Source organism: Cygnus olor, chromosome 6, assembly GCF_009769625.2.
Source record: "Cygnus olor isolate bCygOlo1 chromosome 6, bCygOlo1.pri.v2, whole genome shotgun sequence".
Taxonomy (NCBI): Eukaryota; Metazoa; Chordata; class Aves; order Anseriformes; family Anatidae; genus Cygnus; species Cygnus olor.
Window position 1 is genome coordinate 13,342,733 of NC_049174.1, and position 10,691 is coordinate 13,353,423.

The 10,691-nt window shown below is 38.1% G+C and overlaps 1 protein-coding gene across 12 annotated transcripts in view; it reads right to left on the reverse strand.

Moving 5' to 3' along the window:
- The window catches only part of ZDBF2 (zinc finger DBF-type containing 2), a 37,557-nt gene extending 26,912 nt beyond the window's left edge, over positions 1–10,645 (reverse strand). For 8 of the 12 annotated variants that reach the window (XR_005821017.1, XR_005821016.1, XR_005821018.1 and 5 more), the window contains exons 1-6: positions 10,522–10,645; positions 7,042–7,153; positions 6,389–6,440; positions 5,839–5,890; positions 5,225–5,330; positions 4,262–4,389 (exon numbers count right to left, since the gene is read on the reverse strand). Coding sequence is in view for 7 of the 12 variants with exons in the window: in XM_040561381.1 (XP_040417315.1) it covers positions 4,262–4,389; positions 5,225–5,330; positions 5,839–5,890; positions 6,389–6,440 (338 nt within the window). In the remaining 5 variants the exon portion in view is untranslated. Of the gene's footprint in view, positions 1–4,261; positions 4,390–5,224; positions 5,331–5,838; positions 5,891–6,388; positions 6,441–7,041; positions 7,154–7,262; positions 10,046–10,074; positions 10,294–10,521 lie in introns of those variants that run through there. The other 4 variants (XM_040561379.1, XM_040561380.1, XM_040561375.1 and 1 more) reach the window with 4 other exon arrangements.
- Between the last annotated feature and the right edge of the window lie 46 nt (positions 10,646–10,691).

The window sequence follows — 10,691 nt, forward strand, 5'->3', positions numbered from 1 at the left end:
AGAGCCAAAAAAGATGCTTGCTTTAATACATGCCATGTACCTTTTGTGGTGCATTCGTCTGCTAAGGAAGTACCGTGAATAAATTCTACTGTATAGTAATTTCCTTGATTATAAGCATTCAGTAGTCAACATGTAGAAGTCCTTGAAAGACTCAGACACTAATATGTCTGAGTTTACTGAAGTTATTAATTAAGCCAGCTGATACCAAGTAAGCCTATAGCAAGTATTTCCAACTAGCTACTTCATACCGAAAAACAATCACAGAATTTTTCTGAATATAGCTATGTCTCAGTCTTTTATTGTGAGAAATAGAAGAAAAAGAATTCTCACATTAGAACTACTGTTTTATGGTTGAAAATTAAAAAATAACAGGTTTGGCTACTTTTTAAAAAAATATTTTTATTTGAAAGTAAAGGTGACTTGGCCTCTATAGAGATGACAAGACTTAGCGCATTAAAAACATACTTCACAGGATTATCACCAAAACAGAAACAAAAAGTAAAGCAAAACAAATAGAAAAAAAAAGCACCAATAATTCATACTTGAAACCACATACTTCAAGCCTCAGGATAGGGCTCATTTATGACCCAACATGAGATTTTGTTGGATCTTTCATGGTCTCTCTCCCACTCCCCCCCCAAGCCAGAAGTAATTACAAACACTTTTTTCCAGCCAATTACTCATTTAATCACTGTTTAATCTCCTATCACATTTTCCTTGCTTGCTTATAAGTCTCATGCAAGAACATGCCAAAATATGGGGTTTTGATAGATGGCATGATAGATGCAACAGGACAGATGGTGCCGAAATGGATGATTCTCTTCTATTCACGAGGTCTGTTACCTCGTTGAAGATGACCTGATGTGATTTTTCTTGACTAAATCAGCAGTAACCATTACTCATCAATTCACTGTCTTCTGGACTTTTATGAAGAGCTCATTTATTCAACTGCCAGGGAAATACCATAATCTAAGCAAAGAAGTCTCCAAGTAGGTCCTCTGTGCCCTTACTTACAACTGACAATCTCTGCGTTTTTGTTTTTTGTTTTTGTTTTTTTCCCCCAGTCCTTCTGAAACATCCCACACAGTCTCTGTGGCCTCTCAAAAATAATTACTAACAGCTCCGAGACTCCTTCACAGAGTGCTGAAATCTCTATTAATTAACTCATGTGAGGAGAACTAGAGAGTCACTAATAGCCATAAACAAAACAACATTTTAATGCAAAACAGTATTGAAATTGAAGTTATTAGAAGACCAAGACCTATGGTATCTCACAGAGCAGGGACTGAAGCAAAATCCATCAAACATAAAAAGCCTTCCAAGGAAACACAACAGCATTCACATGAACGTCTTATTGATCAAAGTCTCCTCCTATCATTTCAACTCACAACAACAACAAAAAAAACCACACTGGCTATATAAAAAAGTGATAAAGCACTGTATGCTATTTATAACGAGGTAATTTGAAGAGTATTATACTTTGGCAACTGGCATATTATTCTTCATTCAGTTGAGTGATGTACATATCAACTATTGGCTGTCAATATTTGTTTTGAACTAATAGTGCAAATTGCATTAACACACCCAAAGAAAAGAAGTTTGTTATTACAGACTCACTACCTACAGCTCCATGGATAAAGTTCATTTCAGATTTTTCTCAAGTCCAAACACTAGATGCATTAGGCAGTGATAAAGGAGTGGATAAAGAAGATGGACTGTTTAGATATGCAAAAGTCTTTCATTAATATCCTTTAGAGTCTATTAAAAATCTAAAAAATTATTGGTGGAGGAAAAAAAGCAATCAAAAAACAGAAACTGATTGCTAGTATCAAATAGGTTAAACAATCTTCACCATGACAAAAAGATCAGAAGCAGAATACCCTCTGGTTCAGGCTAAGTTTTATGACTCACTTGCCCTTTCAAAATTTTTGTAAAGTATTAATATCTGCGGATGACAAAGAAACGCTGTAAGAATCCTGTGAACAAATAAAGGAATGCAATGGAGAGGCTTAGTTCAATTTTGATAAACAACAATGGATACAACTTAAAACACACTTTGCATGAGCCTAACAAGCCACAACAATTTACCAACAGCAGTACACAACTCCTCCCTGCTCAAGATGCAGTGTTACTTTAAAAGGAATGAATACAAATTATGACACAATCTGTAATATTCCTTCTGTAACTCCAAATACATGACTATACGCCACTGGCTGAGGAGACGTTATATAGAATACAGTGGAATTCTGGTTTAAAAAATTTAAAAGGTGGGGATAGAATTCATAGGAGTACAGATAAGTTATTAGGACTGACTAAGCACAAGAAGAAACTTCTTGGAGGCATTAAAAAAGAGGATTATTATCATTTGAATGCAATGTAATGAAATACATCAGATGACCAAATTATGCCCGTCAGCTGAACTGCTGTGCCCTACTGGTGCAGGCACCTAAGCTCTGAGGTAAAAAATCTTTGTCTTAACTTCAAAATCTTATAGATCAGAATTAAATCTAAAGGACAAGACAAAACCAGTACAAATAATCTTTTAACTTTCTCAGAGTTCTTCCATCTTTGCGTGAAACACTCAGCATCTGGATGCTACTAGAAGACTGTATATAGCACTAAGTGGATTTTGATATGGATAAACTAGGAAGTTCTCAGGATCCTCGCTCACTTAGCATACCATGTGATTTTCAGAAATTATTTACAAGCAAATGTTTCTGGGGGGTGAAATAAAACTTCAGTTCTGAAGTTAGGTGCTTTTGGCAGTTTTACAACAAAATACACCAAAAATCAAAGAGATTTACTCTCTTAAATGCTCAATATTTCAATATTATTTCTTTACTGAAAAAACAATTATATCAAGAGTTTGGAGGAAAGGATGGTTTGTCCTCTCCCCCCAACCCCCTCCCGCTTTTTTTTTTTTTTTTCCTTTTTTTGACCATGAGGAAAGGCAGAACACCAATATCCTCTGAAATTCAGCAAAAGGCAAAGCTTAGATGAATTTTTTTCCTTCTGCCACACCACTACTAGTGATACTGGTTGGTTCTGCAAAATAAATCAAGGCTCACAAATATTTGTATAATCATTTTAAATGACAGTCTTAAGATCCCTTGTGTGAATTCAGCTTCTGCATGGTTTGTATAAGCATTTACTTTGTGAAACTATGCATCAATCCAAGAGATTTTATGTAAGAAAGAAGAGAATCCTATTCTTACCCCAGATGCTACTTTAAAAAATGACTTTCTGACTCAGTCTTTTTCAGAGCAGAATCACAAGTCTATTCACGCTCTCTTCCATCTTTGGCTTTCTTCCTCCAAACTCTGTATAGATTTGGAATTATTCCTCCCCCACTTGCCATCCTATTTTATCTAGGCCTTGTACATTATTTTGCTTATTCTATTCATTCTACCAACTTAGAGGAAAACGGATAGCTTGTTTTTACTAATTAGCGGATTTTATTCACCAAATGAAATAAGCTTGTATTAGCAACACCTCAAGAGATATCTACCTTTTTAATTTGGGTGTTGCCTTAAAGTATATCCTGTATTTTCCTCTATGAGAGATATAGAAAAAGTAGCGAAAAAAAAGTTATTTATCAAAATACAATGTACTGGGTTCAGATTGGGATTTTTGACTGCCTTGCAGAACATAACAAGGAATGAGACTTCACAGATCTCCTTTCAGCTGGCCTTTGTACAGAAAAAAGTTTATATGCCCTCTTATCACTCTTAAATGTGCACGTGATAAATAAAGAGAACACTTTTCAAAATCTGAGCAATGATGAACTGGCCAATTAACTTAATTCATGCAAGTAGTAACTCTAAAGATAACAAACTCCAAGAATAATGAATAAATAACCATACATATTCACCTGACAAGCACCACATTCAGTAAGCCAAAATTATGAACTAGATACATACCATAAAATATACTGTGAAATATATATATTAAGCCCACAGTGTATATATTCTAGCTGACCCGTATATTCCTTCTTTTTATTAGGTCTTCATATTTAATTGCTGTCAATGGTGTTATATCAAATCCTTAAGCAGTGAAATCAAGTTTGAAAGTGCAGAGATAACACAAAAGGAATACACTTAGACAACGATTACATAAATACACTCTTTTCCAAATTGCCTTCAATATGAACATTTCACTTCAAATGGGCAAAATTTACTGTTCAGAAATGGAACAGAAATAAGAATTCACAATACATGCATTCTACTAGGATATATTTAAAAACAAATGAACTGTATTATACCTGTTGTCATGGTATCGGTGGGGATGATGCTGCAAAACATCTTGCAGGAAACGCTCCATCAAGCTACTGGTACCCATACGATTCCTGCAGTAAGTGGTAAAATGTCTGTGCTGAGAGCTGAAAATATGCTGATGGAAAGACAAAACATATTGCTAGTTTAATATCACTGTTGACGCACAGACCTGTTCAGAAAAGTTACTTCCCACGTTCAGAAAAGTTACTTCCCAGGTTAAACATTTCTCCTTACAATGAAAATGTTTAAGTAGAAAGGAAAATCTTCAGTCTTTTCTCCTATAAAAATCTCATCGCATCAAGGCCATAAGAATGCTTAGGGAGTCACAAATAATATACTAAAATGTGTTAAAACCCCTCCTGAAATGGAACGTAAATCAGCAGATCTGAGAGATGCTCACAAATGTCTTGTGACTGGTACAAATACTCTAAACATATCTATAAACAATGACTAAAGATATTTTTGAACTTCATATGAGCAAACATCCCAAAATTCATTCAAACTGTGGAGACTTTTCACAGCATAGAAGATTAAATAGGGTTCCACTCTCTAGTTACAAAAGTCTAAAAGACAAGAGACCAACAGAGTTAAAAATAGAGAAGTAGTTGATCAAATGTCTTCGGCTTTCATATCTAACATATTAACCCTAATATTTGACACAGTCTATACAAATCTTAAAGTTAAAAACCACTGAAATAAACCTAATGAGTGTAATGCACAGCAGGGTGACACTTCAGAAAAGCAAACTGCAGTAAGCATGCTGTTCCACCAGCTTCTTTTAACAGGTAAAAAATGATTCCTCTTCTCTGTGCACACTCAGTACAATTCACAAATTGGTAATTTTCCATTCAGTGTTGGTTGTTCAGTGTAGAGAATGACATTTTGGAAGCTGATAAAGCCTATTTGTACTTCTTGCTATCTACTGCTGTGTTATGCCGTAGGCTTCTTACCTGTTCCAGATTACTGTAGTGTACATGGCAGCAGTTGCAGTATCCTTGCCTGTTTTGCATGGTGGATACTCCAGGCCGAGGATGTTCTTGCCCTCTCGTATGCAAACTGAAAGAAGCAGGTAATATTACCAAGACATTTCAGTACAAAAACCAACATTGGTTTGTTACTTCAAGTTCTTAACATAGAAATTCTGAATATCTATCTTACTACAGAGGTGCAACAAACTTGCAAGATAAACATTTCTGTTTCAGAATTATAATGCCAAGTAGGAATACGTATTTTAAGCTATTCCCAAGCAAATTTAACTAAAGAAAACTTTTTCTTAAATGCAGAACCAAGGATAACAGGTTGAAGGCGCAGCTAACACAAATTCTAATTTGAGTTGACTGTAGTCTGAAGAGAACTGTCTCTCCAGAAAAAGTCGCAGTGCCCCTCACCCCTAGTTTTAAGAAGTGTGGATACAAGACAAAAGACCTCCACGATATATTTGATCTCTATCACATCATTGTCATCCATTACACAAGATGACAGTTAAGACCGAAAAACGGATTATTCCTGTTTTACTTTTTGCAAGCAGTAAACTGGATGCCAGTTAGATTATCACCTAACTCACCTGCTATTGCTGTCCTGTTGTAGCGAACCTTCAACACCATGTCTTTCTATTCCTACAGTAAAAAAAAAAAAAACACAGAAAAGCAAAGAGGAGGAAGTCAGTTAACTCCCTTAAATTGTACTTGTCAAAACTATTATTTTAAAGGAAGTTAAAAAGTTTAGAAATTAAAAAAAACATTTAGAGAGACCCTTTCATCCTCAAGGATGCTCTGTGAGGTTCATAAAATAAACTTTACGCTTTCATGGCTGAGGTGAGCGGGTATTTTTCTGATTTGTCTGGGATCAAGTTTCAGCAATGTGTACTGATACACTCATACATCCATGATCACTGAGACAAAATGCACAATGTCTTAAACAGGTTATTAAAAGACAAGAAAATTATGTCTGCATGGAAACCTGTGGATAATTCAGAAACCACTTTTTCCATCTAAGCTCCATATTGAAATTTAGAAAATTGAATTATACAACTGAATTTAAAGTAAACCAATGTGTCTACTACTATTATGTTAATAAAAAACTGCAACAAAAAATATGTACTTTAATCTCCTCACCTTGTGCTGAAGAAGCAGAAACTTCATCAGATCGTTTGATTCTGTCAAACATCTGGAAATCAAAAATGAAACTGAGAATAAAAAACAAAAAACCCACACCCATCCTCAAGTTCATCCTTCAGTCCAAGCTCCAAGCTGTTTAAATGCACTATATTGTTTCAACTATAGACCTTGACTTAATTTAATCTACACTGTAAAAAACAATTTCTGCTTTACTAGGTTACCCAAACACTATATTTAAGTATTCATGCTAGTTTTGACAGGAGAATGGGACAATTTATGATCTAATTAATTAAATCAAATACTATACTTATGAATACAGCTTAGACTGTGTTAGGTTATTAAGCAGTAACCTTATTAAATTCATTTAATTGCTTAATTTCTTGTCTTTAAATTAAAGATGGAAGAGGTATGCTAATAAAAACCATACAAGATCTACACCAAACAAAATAATCATCAAGGCTGGAAAAGTAATCCTTATTGTTCAGAATACCTGCAAACCAACATTGAACCCCACAATTTTTAAGTAAAACCCGACTGCAGCAACATACTCTAGGGTTCCCAAACACAAAAAGCTTCCAAGATTCACACAGTCCTTTCACGTTACAGAATAAAATAAAAAAAATAAAAGAAGTCAACCTTCTTGTACAAACCTTAGTGTCATCAACCTTCTTCTTCTTCCAAAGATGATTCCAGGCTAGCACCCAGTAAATGCCAAACGGGAGGCCATTTGCAGTGCAGGACACTTATCTCTTCTCATCCCATCTGTCAACAATTAAGTTAAAGAGACTTTTAAAATAGAACTAATAATGTATGTTTTCCTCGGGCATGTAAATTTTTCTGTACCACTTTACAAACAGTAAAATTAATGAACCTCTTTCTGAAGTCTGCAGTACATCTTTCTTTTTTTATTATGGAAGTAGTTCTGACAGCATTTCCTCCCTAAATGTTAACTGTTCCTTCTGGAATAACTTTGTTCCTTCTTTTCTCCTCATAGTCCCTACATATTAAATTTTGTTGATGCTATTGTTCATGAAGTTAAGTACGTTTCTACAGTAACAGAAAATAAATTCATCAATATTAACCAAATTGAAATGAACATATTTTGAGCATCATTCATGAACCTACTCAGAAAAACGTTTTCTTTTGTTTAGGTTATGTAAATCCACTAGATATTGCAGCAAAACACTAAATTAAACTCTTACGGTACCCTGGATATTCAAAGCATTTTATGAATTAATCATTACATACTCAGTGAAGTATCATAATTTCCATATTACAGACAGGGAAAGGCCACAATAATTTCCACAACCCCTGTTACTAGCATCACAGTGAAAGTACCACATCCTGTCTTAAAACTCAGGACTTCGTAATTCCTAGACCCACCCTTAGCTTACCATTTATGTGATTGTGAAATGACAAACCTAGAGCTTCAAGTCAGTGACTTTTGCTTTTTACGACTATGTTTTTGTTGTCGTTAATTGTTTGGCTCTTTCCTCACTACACACTGTACATTATAAAATAGTAGGGCTGCTAGAGCAGTTATCGTTAGAAAGGAATACCTTAAAATGTCAATTCCAAGAACCCCCCCATACTATTCCTGTAGTATAGTGTACTAGCTCATGTAATAAAAAAAATAATTGTTCTTAGAAACCTTGCTCTGACTGTTATTATTGCCACTACCAAGTTTGCATATAAGGAACATTTACACCACCAACATTAGGATCCTTAATGAAGAGCAACAACAAGCCTGTGTTCTTGCATGTGGTCAGGAAATTGTCTCTTCCAAATCAGAGTTCAGAGCAGGAGTCAAATTCAACTGTATGTACAACTGTTATTGTGCTTTTGATCTTTGATCTCAATTTGTATTTGTTTTTTCTGGTTTTGTTTGTTTTTAATAAAAGGTGTTTACTCCAGCACAGGGTGGACATACATTACATAGCCACAAGAAGATCGAACACTTTAGCATTGCCATTTTATACCTGAAAGTAATAAACTGAAAACAGCATCAGGGGTTTCAGTAAAGTTGATGCATATCACTGTCAGACAGCAAGAACATGTAGTGCCCACAGCTCCAGGAACAATATGGAAATCATGAGATGGGACAATACTTGGAAGCAAACAATATCCAAGAGTTCAGGAGAATATAAAAAATCCCTTGTGGCCATGAAAATCTGATCCACGAGAAACTACTTACTGATAATCAATCTGATCCTGCAAGTGGGCAAAACAAGCTCATCTGTCAACCAAGAAAAAGGCTTTCTTGATATATCAACAAGTCTAAGTCACCCTGTTCAGTGCCCTATACGCAGCTGGGACCCAGAAGAATGTGAAGAAAAAGCCCACAACACTATCTTTCATGAATAATGCATCATGGAAAATAACTTGTTCCTTGTGTTTGTAAATAAATCAACTTACTGCAAATCTAAGGTCTTACTATCCATATATTCGTAAGCTATAGTTGCAACTATGTAATGAAGTAAGAGTGCAGTGGCCACAGAGGAGGCCAGCCCATTCACTCCAACGGATGAGAAACAGGAAAGTGCTCGCTCGTTCCAGAGTCAGCAGAGGGCACCGCAAACATTTATCTGCTGCCCCAAAACTGGATTACGACACCTCAACATAAAAATACCTAGTTTCATCTCAGAAAATGCCAGAAAGCGGCAACTACAGTATGCTGGAGGATAACTACTACAGTGGTTCATTACTTTCTTATTTCAAGGAATAATTTACGTGGTTTTGGTGCTCTACTGAGAGATTACTTATCTGCAAGCACAACTCTGTAAGCAACAACCTCCAAGTCGAGTCATGCAGACGCACATTTAAACTGAGTTACAAGTGCAGTAACTTCAAACTGTGCAGGACTATTAAAATAGCTGAGTTACTCCAGTCTACATCTCCTTGGCAACTTTCTACAGTTCAAGAAGATTTGATGGACCAGATTTTCTCACTTTGGAGGGGGTCATGCTAGGGAAAACTTGTAAAAGCCTATGCTACCACTAAGTAACAGAGAGGTGAACATCTGAGGAAAGCCTTTCAGACATACTTTCCTGCAAAGCTGATGAGAGACAAAAAACAATTCTCCTTGTCTCAGTGTTTTATGAGAACCCTGATGAGCAGAACAAGCTGCAAATCTGAACTGAAGCGACATAGATCCTACGTGGCATCTGAGGTCAAGCTCAAATCACGGTCTAGTAACATAAAGGAAGTGTTCTATGTAGATGCCTTATTTATACTAATAAAATCTGGCAAGCCTGACTGCAATCCCTACTTTATCAAAGCAGACGCTACATCTATAAATGCAGAAAGGATTTTTCAGATTTGCAGTCTTTGCTAAGAGTATTCCAACTGTAAATATCTTAAAGTTATGGATTACAAAAATAAATTAGATCTGCATAAGCTTTCATTTAAGCATTTTACCAGTGGGAAAAAAAATGTAAACTGTGAACGTAAGCACAGGCTCCACACAGAAACATTTGATTTCATAGATCCCTAGACAGAAGTTTGGTTTATATCTCTTGTATCTGAATACCAATGCTGGTTTTGGGTTATCAAATGACTTGTGTACAGCAGCCAGAGCACAAAAAGCTTCAAACAAGCGTGTTGAATGAGAAATCCATAACGAAGCCAACAAAAGGCACAAAACGTCCACAAAGAAAAATCAGTAGTGCATTTTGATAGCGTACACAAGCGTCGAAGGCCTCAGAGCAAGTCTAGTGCCACCCTCGTCCTGCAACAAGTTATAAAGGAACAGAGAGGCCGACCAGCACTGCTCCTCCCCAGCACCTCCGTTACCCGGGGTCACTGACGGAGCACGGGGGAAGAGCCCCGCCAGCCGCAGCTCCCCGCCTGGCAGTGGCAGCGCGCCCCGGGAGGCGGCCGCTCCCTGCGGAGCTGCCTCAGGCTCCGCGCCCCGTCACCACCCGGTCCCGGCGGGCAGCGCCGGGGCCGGCAGCGAGCCGAGGCGGGCTGGGCCCCGCCGCCTTCGGAGCGCTCCGCCCGCCCCTCGCGGGGGGCTGAGGGGGCGCCGGCGCCGCCGCCGCCACCACGCCCGTTAACGCCCGCCCGGGCTGGCCCCAACGGCCCCTCCCCTGCCCGCCCGCCGCCCGGCTCGCTCCCCGGCACCGCCTCACCTCCGTCCCTTCCCCGCAAGCTCTTCCGTGCCGCGCCGGGGTCAGGGGCCGCCATCCCCCGCTTCCTGCTCCGGGGCGGCGCGGGGCGGCGGGCGGTGCCTGCCCCTGAGCGCCTTCCCCTCAGCGCTTCGCTCCGCCCGCTCGGGCTCCCGCCGGCCCCCGGCCCGGCC